The sequence below is a fragment of the Canis lupus genome, chromosome 3 (genome assembly GCF_011100685.1).
Source record: "Canis lupus familiaris isolate Mischka breed German Shepherd chromosome 3, alternate assembly UU_Cfam_GSD_1.0, whole genome shotgun sequence".
In the NCBI taxonomy this organism is placed as follows: domain Eukaryota; kingdom Metazoa; phylum Chordata; class Mammalia; order Carnivora; family Canidae; genus Canis; species Canis lupus.
In genome coordinates this window covers 54,891,341-54,918,247 of record NC_049224.1, presented here as the reverse complement: position 1 = coordinate 54,918,247, position 26,907 = coordinate 54,891,341, and the positions used below count along the sequence as shown (strand labels likewise).

Below are 26,907 nucleotides of genomic sequence, written 5' to 3'. Positions count from 1 at the left end.
TCAGATGGATTTTGAGCAAGCAGTCCGGTGCCCAAGGGTTGTGATAGGAAAGGAACAGTTCTAGTATGTGGTCCTAAATCTCAGGCTAGAAATAATGGCTCCTGGTCTGGGCTTTTTCCATGACTACTCCCAGTAGATAGCAGGCATCTGACTGTAATGTCTTAGGCCTAGTCTCTCCCCTACTGAGCTTAAACGTAGGGTCTTGCAATACCCACATCTAGTGCCAAGCTCTTACTACCATTGCTGCTGCCACCATCAGACTCTGGGTGACTTTGTACTTTTGGGGAAGGCTTCAGAAAATTCAAACAGTGACTCAGCTATAAAACCCACAGGAGCTGGCGTAGAAGGGTGAAAGTGGAGAAAGTTAACAATCGGTCTAAAAATATTACTGCTGATTTGGTCTCTTGTACCCTCTGAGGTAGCATTAATGAGCTGGAACCCTCTGCCAGGTCCTCTCCTCCCCGTGACTTCCTGAGAGCTGTCTGTAGCTGATGCTGATTCTTGCCAGCATGTGAGTGGGGATGAGTGCCTCTGCTCCAGGAAGAGCACACTGCTTTTCTTAGTCACTTTTGGAGGATACAAGTGCCATACGCTTGGCTACCAGGCTGGAGGCACTTGGTAAAGCTCAGGCTTCCTATAGTCCTGGAGCTGTAGAGTTCAGGAATAGAGCAGAGAGATCAGGGCTTGGCTCCTGGGGTGCCTATGGACTTCTCTCCCACACTCCCCACCCCCTAAGCCGTCTGGGTTGTTAATACTTGACACCTGGCCTTGGTGAAGCTCTGTGCCCTGTGATGGGGAGTGGACTTCGAGATAGGTTACTGGCCTGCAGTATAAGTGACCTATTGCTTACATTGGGTTTAGGTTATGTAGCTTAGAGTGTGCTTTTCCAGTAGATAGACCTCCTACTTCAAGTTAGGAGTAGGGAAACCATCAGTTGCTAGCTGTTTGGCTCCTTCCCTCCCGATTCTCAGCTGGTGGAGATCTGTGCTGGCCACCCAGCACCCTTACAGCAGGGGAAGTATGGTCTCCTGACCTGAACCAGGAACAAGACAGGTTTCCATCTCTTGAGATGAGGTCCCATCTTCCCTAGAAACTTTTCCTGTGATCTATAGATATTCAAAGAACTACCTGGCCAGGCCCTGTGTGAGTTGACTATATCAGAATAGTTAGGTTACTCCAGGGCATCTGACCATACGTGACAGTTTCCAGAAACCTGGCTCCCTCTGTAGGTTGAAGGAAATATCAAAACACCTGGAAAATCCTAAGCCTTTTCATATTAGGTTTTCTTGTCTTCCTTGTATCTTGTAGCCAAACTCCTACAATATCCTTGGCCCCTTCCACTGTCATATTTGCAGGAAACTGCATGGAGGTGCTGATGTGACCCAAGTGTGTTAATCCTGGGGCACCCTTATCTTATGTCTGCAGATGGCATTGCACCTTTCTGAGCCATTGATCTAAGCTCTTTTCCTCTGTTCTTCTGTGTGGTTGGGATGGTGTTGAGCGAAGCACTCTTTCCTGCTCTTCGTACTTGAATATGGAAGTATATACCCATGGCTGTGAGGATCCCAACAGATGGCAGGGAAGTGACTCTTCTGACCTGCCCTTCCTCGAGCAGAGTAGCTCTCTTCCACCTATACCTATATATGTTTAGTTCTCTTTAAAGAAAGTATTTGAAACCAGCGGAAGGGGTTTTGTCAAGTAACTCTATTTGACAAGGCTAGTAGCTACTTCTCTCAGCCTCTGTTTTGGTGATGGGCTGGGTTGGAATGAACTAAGATTTTTTTTCCTCTAGTTCCAAGTTGCCTCTAAGTCAGTATTGTGTCCATAAGTTGAATAACCTTGATGGAAAGGGTGTAGCCTCAGTGAGCACACTGGCTCTAAGGGATGTGATGTCTCCTTCCTTCCAGTACTATTCAGCAGATACTGAACCCCTGCTCTCTGCCAGATGTTGAGCTAATTACTGTTGGAGTGGGTTGGCCAGCTTGGTACAGAAGACAGAACTTTGTATACATGTGTGCCTGCAAATATCCATACAGATGTTTTTGAGGCTTTAAAAAGCTTGTTTAAAAGAAGATTATTTCTTCTTATAAGAAGAGGCTCCAAAGGTACTTATCATGCCCTGCCCCTCCCCCTCTGCTCCCACTGGGATTCTAGGCCCTATTACTTGTGCTTGATTCTTTTCAGGCTAGATCCAGTTACCTTGAAAGAGACAGAGATTCCAATGGGAATTGACTAGTTTTCCTTCGTGTCACTTAAAAAGAGTTTTTGTTTGGGAATAATTTCAGATTACTGAAGTTATAAAGTTATACAAGGAATACTTTTATTTCTTTTATCTGGACTCTCTCCTCTTGTGATTCTCACCTTCATCACTTGCATGTTCTTTTTCTGTCTCTACGTGAATTCGTCCTGGACCATTAAGAGCAGAGATGTTCTTATGTAATTAAAACCATTCTCAACTCTTTGTCAGCATAAGGTTGATAACAGTACTTTAATTAAAGTCCTGTTCATGCTCCAATTTCATCACATGACCCAGGATGTCCTTCATGGTACTTTTCTCTGTCAGCAGGTATCTTCTCAAAGCAGTAGGCCCCAGCTCCTTTTGCTTTGGCTCAGTATGAGCTTACAAAGTTTCTTGGTTGTCTTGAATATTTTTCACAACATCGGGCTTGCTTCAGTCAACATTTTTCCTGAACCTGTTACCAAGTCTGTACCACTCTTTCATAGTCTTTGTTCCTGGCTGTCACCCTCCCTCTCTCCTCCCTACTCCCTACCATGCACCCCACCATTGTTTTCAGAGATCACACTCCTTGGGAATGTCCTGTATAGCCACCTTACTGCTGTTATTTTAGTTACTAGTTGCCATTATGCTGTAAGAGCTGTGTTTAACCTACAGTTTCTAAGGCAAGGGAAATAATGACATATGGAAGGTTTTTGGGGTGTGGTAGGGGGAACTGATTAGAAGCTTGACGTAGCAAGCCTTAGGTTTTTCTAGATGAGTGCTTCTCAAACTTTAATGTGCACACAAACCTCCTGGGGATCTTGTTCAAAATGCAGGTTCTGATTCAGTGGGTCTGGAGTGGGGCCCAAGATGCATTTTTAATGAGCTCCTACAGTGGCAAGGCCCTAGAGAAGTTTCATGGCCTGAATGATTTAGATCTCAAGGCACTGACTTTTGGAAGGAGGGAGAGCTTTGTCAGTAGTTGATGGTCTTTTTTTTTTTTTTTTTTTTTTTAGTAGTTGATGGTCTTAAAGGAATTTTGAACAAAAGAGGGACGCCTGGGTGGCTCAGTGGTTGAGCATCTGCCTTTGGCCTAGGGCGTGATCCTGGAGTCCCCAGATTGAGTCCCAAGTCGGGCTCCCTACATGGAGCCTGCCTCTCTCTCTGCCTATGCCTATGTCTCTGTCTTTCTCTCTCTCTGTGTCCTCATGAATAAATAAGTAAAATCTTAAAAAAAAAAAAAAAAGTGTCGATAACAGGAAGATAAAAAGATGTAAAGTCCTAAGTATTAAAAGGAAAAAAAAAAAATAGCTAGTAAATGGTACCACTACAGAAGCTATAGTTCAGAATCAGAGAATTGGGTCCCACCCTGTCACTGACTAGCTGTTACTTACACAAACACTTGCCCTTTGAGCCTTTTATTGAGATGGGGTAATAGTACTCATGTCTTAGAATGTAGTGAAGATTACTTACCTAAAGTGCTTCTAACAAAGCATCTGACATGTGCTATATGTACAGTAAATGAACCTGGTCCAGATCGTAGAAGAGATGATTGACTGTGAACCACGGGCACTTAAGGAAGTAGAGTTCATTAGTGGCCAACATGGATAGTCATGACATTTTCGTTTTAGACAGGCTTATTATCACATTGAGAAGAATGCTATAGTCATAATTCATAGCTTTGACACAGGAATTTGACAGAGCATCAAGATGTTTTTGTGGGCATGGTAGAAAAAAAAAAGATTGCATGTTGAAGTAGATGATCTGTGGCTAGAACAGAAGTACCAACACAGTAGTGAACAGAAACTGATGTGAATGAGAAAAGTGGTTTTCAGTGGCACCCATTTTGCTTTTTTTTTTTTTTTTAAACTTAGGGTGAAGACAGTTACCGTAGCACATGTTTATTGTCCTCCGTGTCCTCAGACACAAGCCCTTTGGGCCAGCCATCTTCTCTTGAGCTTTGCTCTGCTGCTTTATGCTGTTTCCCTTGATAGCTCCTGGAGTTACCTACTGTGCTATACCTTTTTTTAGGATTGACATACAGCTCTGTGTCTTCTCTTTCACTGGGGAGTGCTCCCTCTGACTTGTGCATTTGCTGGGGGCTTTTCCTTGAAGGTGCTACATTGTCAAGCAGGAGATACACATTCTTCCAAGCCTCATCTACCACTTGTCTCAGAGCCATTCCTTTTGTTCTTCCTTCTAACTTCCCAGTTCCTTCCTTCTCTGAAAATCTCAGTATTTGTTTTAACCCCAGGCCCAGGTATCACCATGGGTCCCTTGAATATCCATTTAGATGACCTCTCCAGTATTTCAGATTCCACACATTCCACGTCAGCCCACTGTGGTCAGCATCCTGTATCTTGCCATCCTCAAAGCTCAGTGTTCGCCATCCCACCACCTTCTTATTCTACCCCTTCATCCCTCTTGAAGCTGTCAGCACGTTGAAATGGCTGGTTTTACATTTGCTTCTACTCTGTTCACCCACTTCTGTGTTTCACCTATATCGCATGACCTCCCCTAGAGCTGCTTCCATCAGTTCTTGTCCCACTTCCTCCTGCATAGCCCTATGTGGGTCCAGTGTGTCTCTAGGTTCCTAACACTACTGGAGAGAGTGGCCATCGGTGTAGACATGGTCTCTGTCAGTGGGCCCCGGTGTGGTGGTGGCCTTCCTGTCAGCCTCCTCTGCCACCCCCACAGCAGCTCCTCAGTGTCTGCCTGGGACCTCACAATGAAGTCTCAGTGCCCTAACTTGGTTTTCAAAGTATGATTTGGTTGTTATCTTGTTATTTGGCACCCGACACTTAATTCTGTAAAATGTGAAGAAAAATGAGGCCCTCTAGGGTATTGGTACCACTTTTAAGGCCAATATGTATGATCCGTTAGTTTTCACGGTGCTTTTATGCCAGGTTTTGCAGCACCAGGAAAGAGCCTTGAATAAATCTTCACACTTCCAGCCTTCTCAGGGCATGAGCTCCAGGGCTTTGATTTTGTGCTTTGGTGAGGCAGGGGCTTGTCAAAAGTATTTGAGAAGTTTGACAAGGATTATTTTTGGTGGATGTCAGAAGCCAAGCATTTGAGAAACACATTCAGCAAACGGTTATGTGCTCATGCTTAGGAAACTGCTTTCAAAGACCTAGTTAAAAAGTTTTCTTAGGGGATCCCCTGGGTGGTGCAGCGGTTTGGCGCCTGCCTTTGGCCCAGGGCGCGATCCTGGAGACCCAGGATCGAGTCCCTCGTCGGGCTCCCGGCATGGAGCCTGCTTCTCTCTCTGCCTGTGTCTCTGCCTCTCTCTTTCTCTCTATCATGAATAAATAAATCTTTAAAAAAAAGTTTTCTTTAAATTTTTTTATTTTTATTTATTTATGATAGTCACACACACACAGAGAGAGAGAGAGAGAGAGAGAGAGAGAGAGAGAGAGGCAGAAACACAGGCAGAGGGAGAAGCAGGCTCCATGCACCGGGAGCCCGATGTGGGATTCGATCCTGGGTTTCCAGGATCGCGCCCTGGGCCAAAGGCAGGCGCCAAACTGCTGCACGACCCAGGGATCTCCCAAAAACAGTTTTCTTAAAAAACAATGTAATAAATGAACAGATTCCTTGCTGTAGGTGGTATAGACTCCCCCACCCCCAGGACACACGCATATTAGACTGGCTGGGATTAAAAAGACGGACTATAGCAAGTGTTGGCATGATGTGGAGGGATAGAAGTCCTCTTCAGCGCTAGTAGGAATGTAACATGGTATGTCCCCTATGAAACCAGTGTGACCATGTCTTTAAAAATCAAGGGTATATTTACCAGAACAAAATAAACACACATACTCATAGTATGCCCCCTGCACTTAAAAAAATAAAATAAAAATCTGGGACACCTGGGTGGCTCAGTGGTTGAGCGTCTGCCTTCAGCTCAGGTCGTGATGCTGGGATTCCAGGATCGGGTCCCACATTGGGCTCCCCAGAGGGAGCCTGCTTCTCTCTCTGCCTTTGTCTCTATCTCTGTGTGTCTCTCATGAATGAATAAATAAAATCTTTAAAAAAAAAAAAACTAAAGATATACCCACCATATCTTCATCTTTTGGCCACAGGAGAGTCAGGTGGTCGCATCTGGCACATGCACTCTGTTGTGCATGGTACGTGTGTGCGGTGCCCCGAGAGCAGGCTTCCACTTTGACTTCATGTTTGGAGAGGTTTATTCCTGCCTCTTGGTACCTAGCACAGCCCCCAGCAGTCGGTCAGACTGACTTGGAACCCCAGTTCCAAGTCAGCTCTGGAGACCTGTGTGTTACTCAGTGACCTGGGGAGGGGAGCCAGACGTGGCCACTGCTGATTGAGCCCCTACACACACACACACACACACACACACACACACACACACACACACAACCATACACCCCACACTCTCACACAACCATACACCCCCACACTCTCACACACACACACACACACACACCACACCCCTACACCCCTCACACCTCACCCCTACACCCTCACACACCATACCCCCACGCACACCTCTACACCCCTCACCACACACCATACCCCCACACACCCCCCACGCACACCTCTCACCCCTAACACCCCTCACCCCCCTCACACACATACACTCACACCCACCACCACACACTACTCACACATACACTCTCTCTTAGATACACTCACCCCCCCCACACACACACACACTCTCTCTCTCTCTCTCTCTCTCTCTCTCACACACACACACACACACACACACACACACTACTTTGGTTTCACCTAACAGCCATTTTGAGGTGGACATGCTCCCTTGTCATGGGATGAAAACATTATCAGATGAGCGCTCCTTCCCTAGCCTTCGTGCTGGGGAAAGCCCATGCTCCATGGAAAAGCCCTTTTATTCCTTATTCTCATGGATAAGAGATGTATTTTCCTTTGGATTCCTTATGTCTTCAAGCCAAGGATAGAAAAATGTCCTCTTCTGTCCACTTTACCTCCCTTACCTCTTCTGGCCTTTGCTTCACTTGTTTTTGATGTTTGGTATTTAAATATTTATTGTGTACCAGGCACTGCTCTGCTGAGCATTTTGCATGTGCTTTCTTAATTATCGAACCCTCCTGACAAAGCTATGAAACAGTTGGTATTCCACACAAGATGTCATGAGAAAATGGGAGCTCCACGAGCTTCTCGGAGCACACAGCCTTAGAGAGGTGGTGTCAGACGTGTGGGGTTCCAGCCCAGGTTTGTCTTTAGCCAAAGGGGGCTTAATCACACTGTCCTGCTTCCATCTCAGTGTCTGAAGCTGGAGACAGTCTGTACAGGACAGGAGAGAGTGTACGTGCAAGGACTTGGCATGACGGAGCTTCACAGAGAAGCTGGTGTGCTCATGTTGAAACAGACTTGTGGAACATGGCATGAAATTCTGTGTATAGCTATATAGTGTTAGAAAGGTGGAATTCTTTGAATAGATATGTTGACAGGCAGGCAGGAAGGACCGTGGTTTGGGCTTCCTAACTGTGTTGAATGTGTCTCCTTTGTACAATGTGTGTACCCAGATGTTAAGAGCAGTTGTGACCAGGGTTCCTGCTGGCACAGCTTCCCAAATACTGACCCTGCAGTCTGGGTGACACAGAGCAGTTTTGCTGCTATTGCAGCAAGTACTCTGGTCTTCAGATAGCTGTCCTGGAACTGCCTCCCTGGTTGGCCATTATCTGCTCGTTCTACTCTCACTGTGGTTCTGTCGTGCTTTGGTGATTGTGCCTTTGTGTATCTTATTGGGCGGCTGTGGGAGAAAAGGGAAGGACTGTTGGGAAGAAAACAAGGAGGTCATGAGACTTCTTTATTTTTTTCTTCTAGTACTGAGTGTGCTTCACAACCCACTGGGCAATGTCCTGGGGAAACCCCCCTTGAGCTTCCTGCCTCTGGACCCCCTTGGATCTGACCTGGTGGACAAGTTTCCAGCACCCTCAGTTAGAGGATCCCGCCTGGACACCCGGCCCATCTTGGACTCTCGGTCTAGCAGCCCCTCTGACTCAGACACAAGTGGCTTCAGTTCTGGATCAGATCATCTCTCAGATTTGATTGTATGTAACTTGTCACGGAGTTAGGTGGGCGGGGCAAGTGAGCTTCAAGGGGATGTGTGTCCCCCAGAACATGGGTGGGGGGTGGGATGACGGAAGTGGTGGAGACCACTGCGAACGTGTATGGAACTTATTCTCTACGGAATAGAGGGTGCCTTATACACTCCTCAAGCCATACATTTCAGGACCCAAGCAGCAGAGTCTCTTTTTACAAGTTACTTCAAGAGCTTTGAGAAAGTTAATTTCAAAAGTTAATATGGGAGTTCTTGCATTGTTCTGTTTCTTGGCCTGCTTGGTGATTTTCTTTAGCCTTGAAACAGTAACCATTTATGTACCTTTACATGTGTTATCTCAAAATTTCTAAGGGAAGATTTTAAAAATCATGCATTAGTAATTATCAGAGCCAGAATTTTAAACCCAGTCAGGCTGACTGTAGCTCCTTTATCCTCTTTACCTACCCATGCCACCTGTCAGTTTGAGGCCATGATGAATGTATGAACTGGTGCCTCAGAGTTAATTTATATAGCACATGCTCTTTATCCACAGCCATGTGTGACAGGTGAGGCACATGTGCTAAAGTAGGATTAGCAAATGGATGAGAATAGATGAGGGATATAGGAGACTGTGGAAGTAAATACATGGGAATGACTATGAGAAATTATCATAAAATAAAATACAATTTCAGGTGCCTTCTGAGCCTTTCTCCCCTGCCAAACCCCTGTCCGGTGACCATTCAGTGAATAGGATGGCTTTTCTTGCCCTTTTCTCTTCTATATCCAGGACTGGTACCTTTGGATGTGGTTAGTTTACTATCCAGAGCGTGAACTTTTAGGGTCTGTCTGTCTCCTGTCAGCCTGTCCTAGAATATGAAAGCTAGGTGTTCCCACTGCTTGTTGGTTTTATCTGTTAGGCTATGTTTCCAGATGGGTAATAACAAGCAGGTCCTTTTGATTCTCTGGACTGTAGTTTACTCCCCTATAAAATAGGGTTGGATGCTTGGGGTTCTGCTTATGTTAATTCAGATGGGGGCATGCCTGGGTGGCTCAGTGGTTGAGCATCTGCCTTCAGCCCAGAGCATGATCCTGGAGTCCCGGGATCAAGTCCCACATCGGGCTCCCTGCATGGAACCTGCTTCTCCCTCTGCCTATGTCTCTGCCTTTCTCTCTCTCTCTCTCTGTCTCGTATGAATAAATAAATAAAATATTTAAAAATAATAATAATAATAATAATTCAGATGGAACTCTGTCTTGAAAATTTACCTCATAACTAAATTTGATATTCTGGGATTTTGTTTAAAGAATTTTCTCAGATACCATACTCCCAAGGGTTAATTGGTGAAGGGATATGAGCAGACAGCTAACAGATGGAGAGAAATAAGGGCACCTGGGTGGTTCAGTGGTTGAGTGTCTGCCTTTGGCTAAGGACATGATCCCTGGATCCTGGCATCGAGTCCCACATTGGGCTCCCTGCAGGGATCCTGCTTCTCCCTCTGCCTATGTCTCTCTGTCTCTCTCTCTCTATCTCTCATGAATAGTTAAGTAAAAATCTTTTTTAAAATTTTCAAAAAAGGAAAAAAGAGGCGGTATTTGAATTTACAGGAAATATTCTGAGTAATTAGTTTGTGGGGTCTTTTTTTGATAATGTATCATTTTTATCTACTTAAGTAAAATTTAGTACTTTGACATAAGCTTATAATAAAACCCACACTCTCATACATTTCTGATAGAAAGCAGAACCTCATAGAAAGCATGTTGGCATTTTATATCTAGGAATTGAACCTAGAAAAAAACCCACCATACATATAAAGCAAGAAGTTATACCTTAAAGTTTGTATTTATAATCCTGAAAACTTGGAACGTGTCTAAATGTTTAACAGTAGGGGAGTAGGTTAGCGAAATGTAGCATGTTCCCTAAATAGATTATCATAAATTAATTAAAAATGATTATGAAGACTGCCTGGGAATATGAAAAAAAATGAATTGGGGAGAAAAGTATTTGTTTAAATTATAGCATAGAACAACTAATCAAAAATGAATAAGAAGAAAGCCTAAAAGAAAATATCAGACCTAACTGGTATAATTTCTATATAGAGTATGATTATTGATTTTATAACAAAACTGTCCTTTAAAAACCTGTATCTTCCTTTTTGCTTCCCTAGTCAAGCCTTCGAATTTCCCCTCCACTCCCCTTCCTGTCTCTGACGGGGGGTGGTCCCAGAGACCCTTTAAAGATGGGGGTTGGGTCCCGGATGGACCAAGAGCAAGCTGCTCTCGCTGCGGTCAGCCCCTCCCCAACCAGTGCATCCAAGAGATGGCCAGGAGCTTCTGTGTGGCCATCCTGGGATCTCCTCGAAGCTCCCAAAGACCCGTTCAGCATAGAAAGAGAGGCCAGGCTGTACCGGCAAGCTGCAGGTGAGTGTGGATGTGGCCATGCGTGGGGCCTGAGGCCTTGTTCTGGGCACAGGGAGTATGTGACCTTAGTTCCTAGACTGGTGAACTGTCCAGAAGAGGGACTTAGTTGTGTGGTGAAGTCTCTGGTCTGTTTTGTGGGGTAAGTACTAATGGGACAAACTCAGGAATTTCTCTGAGGCTGAACAGAGAGGAAAGACGCTGTGCCCGTATGGGGTTGGAGGCATCTCTTCCTTGTGGTCTTTCATGGAGGTTGGCTGTGTACCAGTGTAGCTTTTGATTCTTTTCACGGGTGGGCATCTTCAGGAGATACCCTGGAAGTGATGCCCAGAATTCCACCTTTCCCCTTTCTAATTCAGAAACCTGTGAGATATATAACCTATGCTGGAGCTATTTTCCCTGAGGCTTTCTGTTTGGTATCAATCAGTTTACCAAGGCTTCCAGGAGATACTCACCGACTGCTCTTCTGAGGTTCTGGAGTTGATAACTAAGTGAATGTTCAGTTTCTCTATCCATTTGTTTTTTGTAGGCTTCAGTACATTTGTCCCATCACAAAACTGGACCTGATCTCATTCTCCCCTGATAGTTCTGCTGCCCTGTTCACTTAAAGGTTTTGGCAGCCCATGATTGTATTAGTGCCACTGTTTGCCTGTGAAATGACATTACCTTGCTTTTGGATGGGGCCGTTATATTGATTTATGTTTTTGTTTGCAAAATATTGCTGATGGTACCCAAGTTCTTGGCGTAGCAGCACCCTGGATCTGTGCCTTTTAAGGAATGAGCTTCCATGTCATTGTCCTGGATGGAAGTGATGGTTTTTTGGCGCCCTGCCCCAGTGCTGAAGTACTAAAATGGGCAAGAACGAGCCAGTCCCCACTGAGCTTAGTCTCTGGTCTGGAAAGGCATAAATTGAGACAGGTCAAAGGCCAAACTGGTTGCCAAGAACGGAGAGGCCTCTAGGTTTTATAATAGACCAAACAGAAGATAGTTTCTACTCTGTAGAGCAAGAGTGGTTTCTTAACAAGGTGTTTAAGTCAGAGAAACTTCACTGTGAGTTTAGACAAGCTCGGATTTGGTATAAATTGGAAGTGGGGTAGGTGGGGGAATATCCATTATCTTACAGTGTTGGCATCAAGGAAGGCCCAGTGTCCGTTCAGGTGCTGTGAGACACCGGCAGTGATGGGACATGGCTCTGAGTAGGTGGAACAGTGGAGACATTCTTGTCTTGTCAGATTGCTATGGGTGGTTTTTACTGGCAGTGTCCTGATTCCTGTGACTGAGTTCAGAGTGAAGACCAGGAAACAGTAGAATGTTCCTTCTTTGAACATTTGGGGACAAAGCCAGTTTGGACCAGTAAACTTGTAGGACATTGTATACAAAATCGCTCTGTTGATTTTAAAGTAATTGGAAATTTAAATTAGTATAGTAAGCCATGACTAGATAAAACTGCTTTGTGGCTAGCTTATCAAGAACATGTTTGAAAATAGCTTGGCTGTGATCACATCTGCTTTGCTATTCCTCTCTGTTTTAGTGGAGACAGAATTAGTGATTTAGAGTTGTCACACTGGGCTGACTGGTTTGATAAAGTATAAGGTTTCTTGCCTTTCAGAATACTCATGGATGTTGTCCCAGGCAGCCAGGCCAGGGACCATGGTCTTTCTAGTTTTTCCTGGATAAGTTCATCCTCTGACCCATTTCTCTCTTTGTCGTCTCCAAAGCTGTGAATGAAGCCACCTATACCTGGAGTGGCCAGCTTCCACCGCGGAACTACAAGAACCCCATCTACTCTTGCAAGGTGTTCCTGGGAGGTGTTCCCTGGGATATTACGGAAGGTGAGCTGCCTCTGAGACCTACTGCTTGAGCACTGAAGGTGGGGCATGTCTCTCAAGAGCATTAAACTTGGACTTAAGGCCAGGGCTGAAGCTGTGCCCAAGCACAGGGCTTTGCAGGAGTCAGTGAGAGGGCGGGGTACATTCTGTAGACACCCATATCATTGCTTCTGTTTTCTGGTGCTTACACTTGTCACCTGGGACCCAAGGTCAATTCTGAGTTTGGGAGAAGGACACTGGTGGTCCTGTGCTTGTGCCTTCCTGGGGATGGAGGTCCATCAGTTTCTGCCATTCTTTTCCATCTCTCTGCAGTTGGATTGGTTAACACCTTCTGTGTTTTTGGCTCTTTGAGTGTGGAGTGGCCTGGTAAGGATGGCAAGCACCCCCGGTGTCCTCCCAAAGGTAATATGCCTAAAGGTAATAAAGACATGGTAGGAGCTTTTTTTTCCCCTCCCTAGTATGTAATTGCACTGAGGGATGCTGGGATGTCCCAGCTGCATGCTGGTAACCTGGTTTGGGCACTCCAGAGCACAGAACTTTCAGCTGTCGGCACTTCTCTCTCCAACCTAGCACATCCTTCTGCTGCTTCTGAGCTAAAGTTCCATCTGTTCAAACTTACATTGCAGTCAGAGCCACCTATGAATCTTGCTGTGTGAAAATTCCTTGTGCATTTCCCTCCAAACCTGAACCCCAGCAGCTACTTTTCCTCTCAAAATGAGGCATTTGAAAAGCTTTCCTTTGCCTGCCTTTCTTGCCCGGTTACATTGTTGTCTGACCTAATTCTGAGATCCCTTTGGAGTTGGTAGGAATGAGGACCAAGCATCTGATTCCTCACTGGTCTGAAATGAGATCCCTTCCCTGTAGAAAGGAGCAGGTGCTATTTTCACTCTGCCCCATCTTCACCAGAAATGTTCTGATGAACTGAACCAGTGGTCTAACTAGGCTTTTAAAGCAATACCTCCCTGCCCCAGGACAGCCTGGCTCTGCTGACCAGAACATGCTGTGTGTTTTGGGATAGAATGCTGGTGCTTATGATGGGATCCTGTGTCCCACTTTGCTCGTCCCTTCCCTCACTTGGGTGGGAGATGGTGTGCTTCTCCCTCCCTTGGCCTGACATCTGACACATCAAGGGCGCCCATTTGAAAGACCTTGTTCCAGAAGTAGGACAAAAATGTATCTTAGACATGAGGCCATTTCTCCTGGAAGAAATACCCTACTGCAAAACCAAAGCTGAAGAGTGACCACCTCAGGGATGTTAATGCAGCTTCTCCTTTTATTGGAAATAGGGTATGTGTATCTGGTCTTTGAACTAGAGAAGTCTGTCCGGGCCTTGCTTCAGGCTTGCTCTCATGACCCGCTGAGCCCAGATGGCCTGAGTGAATATTATTTCAAGATGTCCAGCCGAAGGATGCGCTGCAAGGAGGTGAGTTAGCACAGTGTCCTCTCTGGGTCAGGGTGGGTGCATACACAGGCTGCGGAGTGAGGCAAGAAGGCTGCTCTTCCTGTTTTCCAGTAAGGACGACAAAATGCTCTTTGACAGTAGAAAAACAAACCTTTGGACCTTACTAGTATGTGTGTGTTTCTGTCTGGAGAGAAGACTGTTCCAGCCCTTATTCTAGCCAACACTTCTGTCAAAAACCTCTGGTCTTAGAAATGAAATTGAAAACAGCATCTTTCTGTCCTTTGAATTAACTGATAATCTGCAGCTGTTTCTTTCTGGTCCTGCCTTCTGACCTCCAGTCTGTGGTGGGCAACTTCCTCCTTAGACCACACCATCCATGGATCACCTCTTCACTCCCACTCAGGGTTTGTCTATTGTGTGTTCCTTCATGTTTCTCTCTCCTTAAGCCTTTTCCACCACTGGCCTTGTGACCGTGCCCTTAGTATGGGATCTCTAGCACAGTTCCTGCACCTGCGACCCTCACTGCTGGTGCTGTCAAGGCTGCTGCTGGGTCCTGTCTCAGAGTTACTGGTCCGTTTGGGAGGAACTTAAGAATCTCCCCAAATGGTTCTCATGGATGATGTTTGAGAACCACTTGTCAGTTAAGTTTTGCACTCAGGAATCAGTATTGTTTTTTTAAAAATCAGGTTCATGGGACGCCTGGGTGGCTCAGTGGTTGAGCGTCTGCCTTTGGCTCAGGGCATGATCCTGGAGTCTAGGGATCGAGTCCCACATTGGGCTCCCTGCATGGAGCCTGCTTCTTTGTCTACTTGTGTCTCTACCTTCTCTCTCTCTGTGTCTCTCATGAATAAGTAAATTAAAAAAAAATGGGTTCCAGAGAATATCACTTTTGTGATACTGGACTAGATATGTAATATATCTGAAACATCATTTCCTCATATATAAAATGGGGACTTGAAATGCCTATTTTAGTAAAAAGATCAGTGGTTACCAGGGATTATGGAGGAGGGAGGGACACATAGGTGGAACATGGGATTTTTAGGGCAGTGAGACTACTTTGTGTGATGCTGGAGTGGTGGGATCATGTCATTACGCATTTGTAGAACTCTTAGAATGTACAACACACAGCAAGATTAAGCCTGAGGTAAACCATTGTCTTGAGGTGGTAATGATGTGTTGGTATAGGTCCAGTGATCATAGCACAGGAACCACTGGGATGGGGATGTTAATAGTAGGGGAGGCCGTGCATGCACTGGGGCAGGGGGAACATGGCACCCTGTACTTTGAGCTCAGTTTTGCTGTGAGCTTAAAACTGCTCTAGGAAGTAAATCAGTTAAAATCTGTAGGGTAAAGGGGGGAAAAAAACTACTTGAGACGGTCACATTGGATTTAAAATACAACAAATAAGCCAAGTAACAAAGCTGGCTCTTTATTTTATAGATGCTTCCTGGTGTTAATTCACATTCTGTCATAGTGCAGGGTGAGTTTGTCTCCCAGCTGCCCACAGTGACCCTCGGCACTGCTAGCTGGCCTTTCTCACTGTGTGGGGCTCATGCAGTTCTCCCACCTTGTTACCCTTTAGGACTTGGTTAACGTGTTCCATTGTCCCTGTCCCCTGCATTCATGGTGAGCAACTGCCGTGGCCGTACCACAGACCCCTGGCCTACCTCAGTGCTCCTGCTGGCACCTCCCAGTTTCCTGTTCCCCTTATCACCTTGCAGTGATTCCCAGTCTGTCTTTGATGCACTGACTGTCCTGGTTCTCCTTCCTCTCAGACTCCTCTCTCCTTGGGTCCCCTCCCTGCCACCAGGGCAGCCAGGATCTGACTCCCTCTTCTCTTCTCTCCTCGTCAACTTAGATCACTTGCTCCTATGGCTCTGCTCTCACTTCTGGACCTACAGTCACCTCTGTAGTCTCCTATCCTCATGGAGCCTCACCTTCTTGTGGGGCCTTTCTTGGGGATGTTCCATGATCCTAGATTCTTGTGCTTAGTGTAGGAAAAAGCTTGGAAAGCTTGCTGGCCCCTGGGGTGTGGACCAAGATGGTGATACTTCTTCATGCGGTTCCATGGAAGAAGAAAAAAATGCACGTTCATCTTTCCATGAAATGAGCTGTCTTCCCTCCAAAAGTGCCATCAGTGCTCATCCCAGGGTCTTCTAGGCCTGGATCCCCTCAGCCCCGACTCTTCCATTCTCCCGCCAGGCCCAGGCCATCTGACTTGTGCAGCTTCCTCTGTCAAGGAATCTTCTTGGTCTCCGCTTGTTCTGTGCCCAGCACCACTAGGACCCTCTAGGTCCTCCTCACCTGTCCTCTCAGCTATAGTTCTGCCTCGCATCTCTTCCTGCTTCGAGACTTTTTGCTGTTGTCATTGTTGGATCTTCAGATTAACTTTCCAGAAACCCCAGTCATCTATTAGCTCATTCCCTCTTGGAGTCTTCTGCCTGCCATGCCAGGTTTTGTTCTGGACTCAGGGGCCTCAGGGGCAAAAGACACAGGCAGCTCCTGCCCTGCTGCGACGCTGCCCTGTGAGCCCTCCAGTCACTCCCACTGTTCCTGACACACACCCGTTGATGCCCACATTGGGCCAGTGACCATCTCCTAGTGGGACTTCAAGCATCCCAACCCTCTGACCTTCTACTGTTAGCCTTCAGTTTCTGAGTCCTTCCTGCCCTAAGGACATCATGCTTTCCATGGCTCTGTGGTCCTCTACTGGAACCATATAGTTGATGGTTGTGGCAGAGTGCTAGGTTCCTGGGTGTGACAGCTCGGACTGTTTTGCTTGCTCTGAAGATGGGTGGCTGCTGTTCCACTTGGTTTTCCCCATTTTGGACACACAGACCCAGTAAAACCCAGCTTAGGTTGGGGTGAGGTGGTAGCTGAGTGTCTGCCTGGGACTGGGCAGCACACCTGTTCCCCCACAGGATGGGCCTGGTAGGCCCGGTTTGAGGACCTCCCAAGCATGCACCTCACGGTATGAGAACCTCTCTCTGGCTCCCTGCTAGGCTCACGCACCTTTGGGTGGTTTCCAGGTGCAGGTGATTCCCTGGGTCTTGGCTGACAGCAACTTTATCCGGAACCCATCTCAGAGACTTGACTCCAGCAGGACGGTGTTTGTCGGTGCTCTGCATGGGATGCTCAATGCTGAGGCCCTTGCAGCCATCTTGAATGACCTATTTGGTGGAGTGGTGTATGCCGGGATTGACACAGATAAGCACAAGTATCCCATTGGTAAGTGTCCCACTTCTGTGTGGGAAAATTTGGTGGCCCCTGGGACCTTGCTAGACTGAGATTGTAATACTTCCCACGGGAGTGGAGAGGGAGGCCTGACCCAGGTCCACAGATCAGCATCTATCAGCAGCATACCATCTTTTTGTAGATAAGCCATTGGTACTGCCCCTTGCACCCACCTCTCTCCTACCACATCCCACAAAGGGGGAGAAAGTGGTAGATCATAGGTAGTGAACATGAGACAGGAACTTTGGTTGGAAGCTCAGAGTGCATAGCCACACCAGTCTGGGACAAGAACAGGTAATCATTTCATTAAAAGACCAGGACTTCTCTGAATTTGCCTGTTTTTTTATACTAAGGGTTACTTTCAAGAACTCTATCTCTAGGGTCAGAGACCATAGAAGGAGATCCTGGGCGACTTGGGCAACAGAGTATACTCATGGCCTGTGCCATCCTAGCGTAGGGGGAGTTGGTGGACTTAACTGTTGGGCTTTTGGTCAACTCCCCTGAGAAAGGAGCTTCATTCCTCAGCCAAAGCAGAATAATCTTGAGTGGTGGTTTGGAGGTGGAGCAGAGCAGAGCCTAAACTTTGTGATCAAGCCCTGGCTCACCCACCTCCCCAAGTGCTTACTCTGCCCACCCACACTGAATCTGGTCAGGAAGGAGCACTCTGTGCTCATAAGTGCTGCACTGCCAGCTGGGAACAGGGGCGTGAGACGCGGCAGGGCAGAGGGAGCATTTGGCAGGATGAGTCGTCTTCTGGCTTCCCTGCTAGGTCTTCAGACTACCTCCAGGCCAGGAGGGGGTTGCCTGCTGCCCTCCCTTCAGAGAGGTGTTCTCTCTGTACCTGGCTTCCCACTTGTAACCCTGCCTGTGCATCTGCCTGCACTAGAGGAGTCTCTCCCCACCCCCCATTTCACTCAGCAAATCCCTCTCCCACCTCTGAGTGGTTTGTGCCACCACAGTCTACATAACTACACTGTTGAATGAATGTGCTTGCTGAATGCTTAAGATATGGTTAGTGGCACATGTTGAAATGATAATATTTTGGATATACTGGATTAAATAAAATAAGAATTCTACTATTTTATTTTCACTTAAATGTGGCTACTTGAAGACTTAAAATTACATGAGTATCTCATATTTCTGACAGCCCTGATATAGAAACAGGGTTTCCTGAGTGTTGACAAGTAGCATTTGAGAGAATTTGGCTAGAAGGTCAGTTTGTTCCCTTGTTTCTAGGGTCTGGTCGCGTGACTTTCAATAACCAACATAGTTACCTGAAAGCAGTCAGCGCTGCTTTTGTGGAGATCAAGACCACCAAGTTCAGCAAGAAGGTGAGTGCGCTGGTCTCTATCATTACTGTGGGTCTTTACCACCCAAGGCAGGCCTGGAACTGGAGCTGTTCATATGCTGGGGGTGCGCAGGGAGTGCCCGGCCGTGGCAGGCTCAGGAGGGAGTAGAGCTGGGACCCTGGAGCCTCATCAACATGCGAGGTGTCTCTGCTCACTGGGTATTTGACGTCGTCACTAGGCAGCCTGGCTTCCCATTCTCCAACCTGACCTGCGTCTCCTCAACACTTACCGTTTGCTGGGTAATCAAATGCTGGTGTATGATTTCACCAGGAAATCCATGCAGTAATGTACGTTGTTGCCCATATTGTGGAGCCTGCCAGCCTGGCTTTGTGTGGTGTGTGCATCTGACCTCTAGGGGCTGTGTTTGTGCTCTGCCCATAATTCTCTCCTTTAAAAGGAAACCTCCTGCATTCCTGTGTATATCCCAGTAATGTCGTTTCTCGTCTGGCCCATTTGGCCTCCTGGAGAGAAGAGCCACTCATTCACCTGTTTTTGCTTTGTGCAGGTTCAGATTGACCCCTACCTAGAAGATTCTCTGTGTCACATCTGCAGTTCCCAACCTGGTCCTTTCTTCTGTCGAGATCAGGTAAGTCCCCTGGGTACTTGATATGTCTAGTACTTGAGATGACAATTAAAAATTGTCGTGCCATATTTGTCACTAGAAGGTTGGTGCTCTCCAGTACCTCGTGGTTGTCTGAGAAAGCACAAAGGAGGCAGCAGTAATGTTCCCTCATGGTCAGGCCAGGGAAACGCTCTGGCAGCTTGATGCAAAACTCTTGGGAAAGCTTGTTGAGTGTTGACACTTTGACCTTCCCATTGCCTGGGATGTTGGTGTGCAATGTGGCACAACTACTTAACAGGTCTCTGCAGATGAAAGGACCCTGGATGGGTATGGTTAGCAGTACCTATGAGCCAAGCACTGTGGTCCTAACTCAGACCTTTCTCCATTGATCTTTCCCCACTCAAGGATCCTTCTTCTCTTGTGAACCTCTGGATGCTTGAGATACGATACGTACCGAGTTTGTATCCACAGTTGTCAGAAATGGGCAGCAAGCAGTTTGGCAGCTTCCTGTTGAGTGTTCCTGGGTGGTGGGGGCAGGGATCGGGTGTGTTTGGGCAGAGTTTCTCATATGTTAATGAACACACATTTGAGGATCTTGTTTAAATGCAGATTCTGACTCAATGGGTTTAGAATGGAACCTGAGATTCCTTATTTCTGACAAGTTTCCAAGTGATGTCAGTGTGGTTGGCCTGGTATCATACTTTGCAAAGAGTTGGGAAGTTTGAGGCCTATTCAGACACTAGCAGTCAACCATGCTTGGCTTTTTTGCACTGGTGCTTATTGCTCAGGGTCAGAGGCTCCAAAGCGAGAGTGTTAGGTACATTTGGGTTGCTGGGTTAACACCCAGAACAAGTTATCTCTCTAATGAGCCTCTTCTAGCAGACTTGTGTGTATCCCTATCATTCACAGATGACCCCCATGTTCAAGTCATGGTTCAAAGGTTGGTGGGTTGGCTGAAGTTACACGGCTAGCCAGAGGTGGGACCAGGGCTGTGGTGTGTACCCTGTTGCCTCTCCTCACTTAGTGTGAAGAGGACAGCATGTTGCCTAGCATTAGGACATGGAGCTGCTATCTTTGAATGTTCTCCTAAATTAGCAGCATATGATACAGCTGCTCTGTAGGAGGTGAGATCAGGGCACCTGAAGGCAGCCCTGGTGGTAGGAGAGCGTGAGGGGAGCTAGCACAGTCTGTACACAGTAGGAACCCAGTATGTTTGGTTGAGTTGAGCATTTAGTGGGTTTGCCATGGTTGGTCAGGCCTCTGTGTTTGGGGTGAGGTTCGCCAAGACTTCTAACTGTGTGAGGCTCTCAGGAATCCCTGCTCCCTGTCAGGCAGCAGGGTGCATCCCCCCATCCCCACCCCCACAGCTGGTGCTGACTCAGACATGGCTTCTCTCCTCCTTCTCCCCCAACCAGGTGTGCTTCAAATACTTCTGCCGGAGTTGCTGGCACTGGCGGCACAGCATGGAGGGCTTGCGCCACCACAGACCCCTGATGCGGAACCAGAAGAGCCGCGATGCCAGTTAGAGGAGCTGTGGCGCCCAAGGCTGGCAGGTCAGGCAGCAGCCTGCAGCATCCTGCCCCTGGCGACCAGGGAGCTGGCTTCCCAAGGACAAGGGAAAATCCGTAGTCACCTTTGCACTTGCTGAATCTGTCTTTGTTTCTGCACTAATTAATGCACAATGAGTTTTGTCGGGTTTTGTTTTCAGGGGGTGTGCTGGGCAAGGACCCTCTGGCTCACCCTCCACGCGACTCTGTAGTTGTCCCAGATTTTAGTTCTTCATTTTGCCGATGAAAAGCAAAAAAAAGAACTACGTGTCCAGAAGGTATTGACACGATGCCTACACCTAGGTTTATTTATTAAAAGCGCTTTTTTACATTCCTTGCAATACTGATGGTGATGATGCGCAGGTCTCGGTTTCATTCTTGCAGTTGCCATACAGTGCCTTTCCATTGATTTAACCCCCACCTGAACGGCATAAACTGAGTGTTCAGCTGGTGTTTTTTACTGTAAACAACAAGGAGACTTTGCTCTTCATTTAAACCAAAATCATATTTCATATTTTACGCTCGAGGGTTTTTACCGGTTCCTTTTTACACTCCTTAAAACAGTTTTTAAGTCGTTTGGAACAAGAGATTTTTTTTTTTCTTTCCTGGCAGCTTTTAACATTATAGCAAATTTGTGTCTGGGGGACTGCTGGTCACTGTTTCTCACAGTTGCAAATCAAGGCATTTGCAACCAAGAATAATAAATTTTTTTTGGATTCGAAACTCGACCGGATAAACGGTATTTGAGCGGCTGCTGTATATAGTTCTAAATGGTTTATTGCACCTTCTTAAGTTGCACTTATGTGGGGGGGAGGGTTGATAGAAGTTTTTAATCACAAAGTCACAGGACTTTTTTCTTTTGTAACTGAGCTAAAAAAAAAAAAAAAGGGCTGCTTTTTGGTGGGGGCAGGTGAAGGCTCACAGGAGCCCTTTCTCTCAGAGGGGACAAGTACCCTTCCCTTCTTTCTTTGATTTGAGAAGTGTATGAAGCAACAGTTGCAGTCACTGAAATGCTACTGGAATTTGAAAACTTGACTTTTTCTTTCTTCTTTTTTTAAAAAAAAAAAAAACAAAAACCTACTTGCCCCTCTTTGGGAAGCTGTGTGCCAAAGAACCAGTGTCATAACCCCCCCCCCCTGCTGAGCTGACGTTGCATTGTTGCATATCCCAGCTACTCTGTGGGTTTTGTGAAGCTGTGTGTGAAGTCTCTACCTCATTGTAGTATATGCAGGCAAGACTGCACTCTCCTACAGATGTGTGGAGTACGCTGTGGTGTAGTTTTTTTGGCACATAATAAACACGTTGCAGCAGAGTTCTCATTCTGTCTCTGTGTCTGAGGTGTGGGAGCCAAGGGGCAAGTAGGGTGATAAGAGCAAAAATTTGTGTTTCCTTTGATTCTCTGTGATGGGATTCCAGCCCAGGTTGGCGGTGGGGCCGTGGGGAGATCTGCCCCTGTATTACTTGCTCACTTCGGTGCTCAGATGCACCTTGGAGTTGTGGGTACCTTTAGTCCAAGCATAAAGAGCCCTCTTCTCAAAGTCCCAGACGCAGCTTGGAGAAACCAGAGGCACAGCTCCTCGGGCCACTGGTTCTCAGCTGCTCCTTGAGGCCTCAGGCTAATTTCTGGGGAGGCTGACCCTATGCTGACCCAGTTCCTTCTGAGAGGGAGAAACTTTCTACTGTTCTTTGGAGATCCCTGTTCATTTGGACTCCTGATCACAGGCTCCCAGGATTTGTGAGGGGGTCTGCTGATTTTCCAGGTAGGTTGTGCCTGGGCCCAGCTGCTGGACTGGTCCTTTGGATTCCATTTTAGTCTGAGGTAGAGGGAACCTGGCACATCAAAGCATCCCTCCTTGTGAGAGGTGCAAGAACTCACTGTTGCAGGGGGTGGGGCGTCCTTCAGCAGGAGGAGAGGCTGCCTCCTTCACTCAGCCTGGCTGGCAGCAGCTTGACGGGAAGCATGCTGGTGAAGGAAGCTCCCTCAGGGGAGGCGTCCATACAGAGGCCTCTCTCCTTCGCTCCACCCCATCTCGTCCAGGTGCCACTCACTTTCAGGTAGAGAACTTCCTGTCCTCTGGTCTTCCGTCCCCAGCCAGTTTAAGGTCTGACTGCACTGGCCAAGGTGACCAGAAGGGAGCTGGAGGGGTGAGGCCCAGCCCCATGCCACTTACTGCCTGCAACTGGCCAGCCCAGGCTTTCCTTGAGTCTGGTGGGGGCTTGGGACTTGGTTCAGCAGAGCTGGAGGACAAGGGGGTGGTCTGCTCCAGTGGGCTCCAGAAAGGCCTGGTTGGGGCGTGGGTATAGCAGGAAGAGCCTGAGGACCCTGGTGGTTGGTGGAGGTGCCTCAGTGGTTGAGAGTGCTGCAGGTGGTCAGGCCTCAGCTTCTACCTTTGAGAACTTGCTGAGGGTGGGGGTGGTAACTGGGAATAGCAAAGCAAAAAACGGCCCTCACTGTGGGGGAGCTCACCCCTAGGTGAAGAAACAGGTCATCATGAGGGGCACCTGGGTGGCTCAGTGGGTAAGCATCTGCCTTTGGCTTGGTTGTGACCCCAGGGTGCAGGATGGATGGAGTCCCACATCAGGTTCCCTGCAGGGAGCCTGCTTACCCCTCTATGTCTACTCTCTATGTCTCATGAATAAATAAAATCTTAAAATACAAGTTCACCATGATAAATGCCTAAGATACTACAGCAGCTTCAAAAGGATCAGAGGGGGAAGAAAGAGCACCTCTGATGAGGTGATACTTGAGCAGTCTTGGCAGAAACGAGATCAGCTTCTCTCAGTGGCCCCCTCTCCCCCAGGCTAGAAAAGGCAAGCTTGAGGCCCAGGGTCTTGGGCGGGGCACCTCCCCTACCTCCTCACCTTCCCACGCTCCCGAATCGCCCTCCGTCTCGCGGGCGTGTGCAGAAGACATGCACCCCTTCTAGTCCAGGGCACATCAAACGATCCTGTCTTGAGAATCAAGGGAGCCTAAGCAACCGCGGGCTGATGAACCCTAAGAGAGGCGGGAGGGGCGGGAGGGGCGGGAGCCACGCCCACGGGGGAGAGGGGCGGGGCGGGGCGGGCCAGGCCCTCGCCCCGCCCACCAGGTGGTGGCAGCCTCCTGCACTTCCGCCCCGCGCCGCCGGGGGTCGCTGTGGAGCTCCGGAGCCGGCTCTGCGTGTCCCGGGTTCGGCGGAAGCGCCTTTCTGGCCCGCGCTTTATAGGCCTCGCTTGTGCTTCCTGTTTCCTCTTTTACTATACCCGCCAACATGGTAGGTATCTTGGCCCGAGGCCCTCGTCCCCTACAATCGTCGCCCATCCGCTGCTTTCCGCGGCCCCCAGCTCTCGAGGAAGGGCGCAGGGCCCCGTCAGGCCCAAGCCTCCGCGGGCCACTGGCCTCGGCGCTGAGCCCCGCGCTCCGGCCGGCCCGGCCCGCGCTCGGCCCTGCCCCGCTGCCGTCGGAGGGCTGTCGTGGCTCGCGGGTGACGCCGTGTTCTCCCACCCGCAGGGCCGCGTGCGCACCAAAACCGTGAAGAAGGCGGCCCGAGTCATCATCGAGAAGTACTACACGCGCCTGGGGAACGACTTCCACACCAATAAGCGCGTGTGCGAGGAGATTGCCATCATCCCCAGCAAGAAGCTCCGCAACAAGATCGCAGGGTGAGCTGGCGGAGGGCGGGGAGGGCGAGCTGCGGGCTTCCCTGCGGGGTCGGGGGCCCGGTGTGCCTGGCTTGGTGCATGAACGCCTTGTCCTGCCCGGTGGGTGAGGGCGGGCGGGGGCGGCGTATCTGTTGCCTGCGGCGGGCTGCGGGCTTTTCTGCGGGGTCGGGGTCCGGACCCGGTGGGCCCGGCACAGCCCCGCCGCCCTGTCCTGTGGGCGCAGGAAGGCCGGGGGCGCGTCTGATCCCGGGGCGCAGGGGCGCGCCTTGTGCGGGGTTGGAGCCCTGGCCCAGCGGCACCGGCGCCAACACCTGCTCTTGGGCGCGTTTCCTTGGCAGCTATGTGACACATCTGATGAAGCGGATTCAGCGGGGCCCGGTGAGAGGCATCTCCATCAAGTTGCAAGAGGAGGAGAGAGAAAGGAGGGATAATTACGTGCCCGAGGTAAACTTTCAGGGCCGGCTGCTCCTCGAGGATGGATCAGGCTCCTGAGAACCCTGGAAGGGCCCTCGGCCGAGGGTCTTGAACCACAGCACCCCGCCGTCCTCTGCCTGTACCATGGCCTCGTTCTCCTTTCCGGGACGTGAAGTCCCTTCTGGTCTTACAGGGCCGAGTCCTGGATGCTGTGCGGCTCTTGGTACCTCTTGGTACCCGAGCATAAGGTTTCTGAGGGCTTAGCTTCCTGCTGAGGTTTTCTGGAAAGTGGCTGGGTGGGAAGGAGGGAATTACAAAGGGGAAAGTAGAAGAATTATCCCGTAGGCAGACTGCTCACCTTGGTGGGGGGGGGGGGGTGACCCTGCCTCCCGTTTTCTTCCATTGAAGAATCTGGGAGAAGCGGTGGGGAGAGAGAGAGAGAGAGAAGCCACTGATTGGTCTTTGGGGCCTGCCCTGTTCTTGTAGGTTTCAGCCCTGGATCAGGAGATCATCGAGGTAGATCCTGACACTAAGGAGATGTTGAAACTCTTGGTAAGTGTTGGTGTTCCTCCAGCAGCATCCCTGGTCAGGGACCATCCTAGCTCGCTCTGGGGTGTTCCACCATGTCCTTTGTCCTCGTGGTGCCCCAGGAGGCACACCCTAGTACCTACCTTTGCTGCCCGAGGAAATGGTAACTGGAAGATGAGTGGGTGGCAGGGGTGGGAATTCCGTCTACACTGCTAACCACTGGACAGACTGCCTCCAGAATGGGGTTGGTTGGTTGGTTGGTTGGTTGTGGAAGGTAGAGATGCTGCTGCGCAGGAAGAGGGCTCCCAGAGCCAGTAGCCATTCCCCCATGACTTGCAGGACTCTCCTCCTCCCTTCTCTCCTGTTCGCTCCCTGCCCCTGTGGCTGCTCCTCCATTGGCCTCCATGGTTCCAGCTCTGGTTGTCTTTTCATCCTTCATGCCTTCACTCCGTGTCTGTATGCTGACCACTCAGAACTGCGCTCTCCTTTCCACATGCTTACCGTATAGTTGAGCTTTCTTCTGGAGGCTTCTCTAGTTTTACATAGTTCAGTGAAGGTACCGTGGCTTCAAAGTCCAGTACACGATTTAAAGCAGCTTTATTTTTTCTTATTTATGATCATGAAATGTTACATTCAGAGGTAATGAACAGAATGAACTTCCGTGCTCTAAAGTCTGTGGTGGATCATTTGCTTCAGAAGTAACCACTGTCCTGAATGCAACTTTTTCAGTTTCATCTATAAATTGGCTTTGGGGGATAAAATAGAGGGGGACATTGGATTCCTGCATGTGTCAGGCCCTTGGCAGTTGCATTAGTGACTCTTCCTACATGGGTCTGGCCCTGGAAAGGAAATGGCACTGTATGTGGCCGAGAGCGGTGATTCTCAAAGGAACAGATTTTGACCTTCGGGACATTGGGGGAGGTCTGGACACGTTTGGTTGTTTGGTTGTTGGAGCTGAGGAATGCTGACAGCCATTAGCGGGCAGAGGCCGGAGATGCTTTGAAAACCCTACAGGGTACAGGACAGCACCCTTAGGTGTGGCTGTTGGGGTGCATGTGCCTTTGGCTGTCAGGTAGACCCCCTTGTGAGCTCTGGGGGCAGGGAGAAGGCCCTTGTTGGAGTTCCATAGGGTCCCAACCTGGTCCCAGGCGGTGCTCCTGGGACTAATCACAGCTCTCACCAATACAGAACCACACTGAATCTTAACTTTGTTTTTCCAGGACTTTGGAAGCCTGTCCAACCTGCAGGTCACTCAGCCTACAGTTGGGATGAATTTTAAAACACCACGGGGAGCTGTTTGAATCTTTCTGCTGTGCTGTAATATCTTCAATAAACCTTGGACAACAACCTTGTGTCCTGTGTGGGTTGGGTGCCAGTAGTGCTAAGGGCAGGAGTTCTTTCTCAAGGGAGAAATCCTGAGGAGCGCTCTGCAGAGTGAGCTTCTGTAAGTGGCTTCTGGGCGGTGCCCATACAGACTGACATGTGTATTGGAGAGGTGAGCCACGTGGCTATGCTGCTTGCCAGCCCCATCCTGCTTAGTCCTGGCAGGCCCTAGTACCAACTGTAGCTTCAGGTGAAGTCAGGAGATGCTTTCCTCCTCACCTGGTGTAACCTGAGCTTGATCCTCAGCCTCTCCCTGGTACACACAATCTGGGCTAATGAACCTGTCTTGAAAGGGTAACACTCCTCATGTGTTTGAGGGTTGGGCATTGTGGATGGGAGGT

The 26,907-nt window shown here is 48.6% G+C and overlaps 2 protein-coding genes across 14 annotated transcripts in view; both read left to right on the top strand.

The window, feature by feature from the left end:
• CPEB1 (cytoplasmic polyadenylation element binding protein 1) overlaps positions 1 to 21,911 on the top strand; it is a 94,382-nt gene extending 72,471 nt beyond the window's left edge. For 11 of the 13 annotated variants that reach the window (XM_038532936.1, XM_038532930.1, XM_038532926.1 and 8 more), the window contains 9 exons: positions 8,045 to 8,271; positions 10,427 to 10,679; positions 12,395 to 12,508; positions 12,818 to 12,922; positions 13,792 to 13,928; positions 16,937 to 17,135; positions 18,378 to 18,472; positions 18,996 to 19,076; positions 20,468 to 21,911. In XM_038532936.1, the coding sequence (XP_038388864.1) occupies positions 8,045 to 8,271; positions 10,427 to 10,679; positions 12,395 to 12,508; positions 12,818 to 12,922; positions 13,792 to 13,928; positions 16,937 to 17,135; positions 18,378 to 18,472; positions 18,996 to 19,076; positions 20,468 to 20,578 (1,322 nt within the window). In that variant the 3' untranslated portion in view covers positions 20,579 to 21,911. The remainder of the gene's footprint in view (positions 1 to 8,044; positions 8,272 to 10,426; positions 10,680 to 12,394; positions 12,509 to 12,817; positions 12,923 to 13,791; positions 13,929 to 16,936; positions 17,136 to 18,377; positions 18,473 to 18,995; positions 19,077 to 20,467) is intronic. The other 2 variants (XM_038532928.1, XM_038532929.1) reach the window with 1 other exon arrangement.
• Positions 21,912 to 23,843: 1,932 nt separating this feature from the next.
• Positions 23,844 to 26,494, top strand: RPS17 (ribosomal protein S17). The gene is made up of 5 exons (NM_001003099.1): positions 23,844 to 23,853; positions 24,090 to 24,241; positions 24,580 to 24,685; positions 25,142 to 25,207; positions 26,404 to 26,494. The coding sequence occupies exons 1-5, from the start codon at positions 23,851 to 23,853 to the stop codon at positions 26,482 to 26,484; spliced, it is 408 nt and encodes a 135-aa protein (NP_001003099.1). The 5' UTR covers positions 23,844 to 23,850; the 3' UTR covers positions 26,485 to 26,494.
• The last annotated feature ends 413 nt before the right edge of the window (positions 26,495 to 26,907 follow it).

Excerpts from the sequence above, each read along its gene's own strand:
- RPS17 (NM_001003099.1), top strand. Across the intron at positions 24,242-24,579 it reads CTCCGCAACAAGATCGCAGG|CTATGTGACACATCTGATGA; the intron begins GTGAGCTGGCGG and ends TTTCCTTGGCAG. Across the intron at positions 25,208-26,403 it reads AGGAGATGTTGAAACTCTTG|GACTTTGGAAGCCTGTCCAA; the intron begins GTAAGTGTTGGT and ends TTGTTTTTCCAG.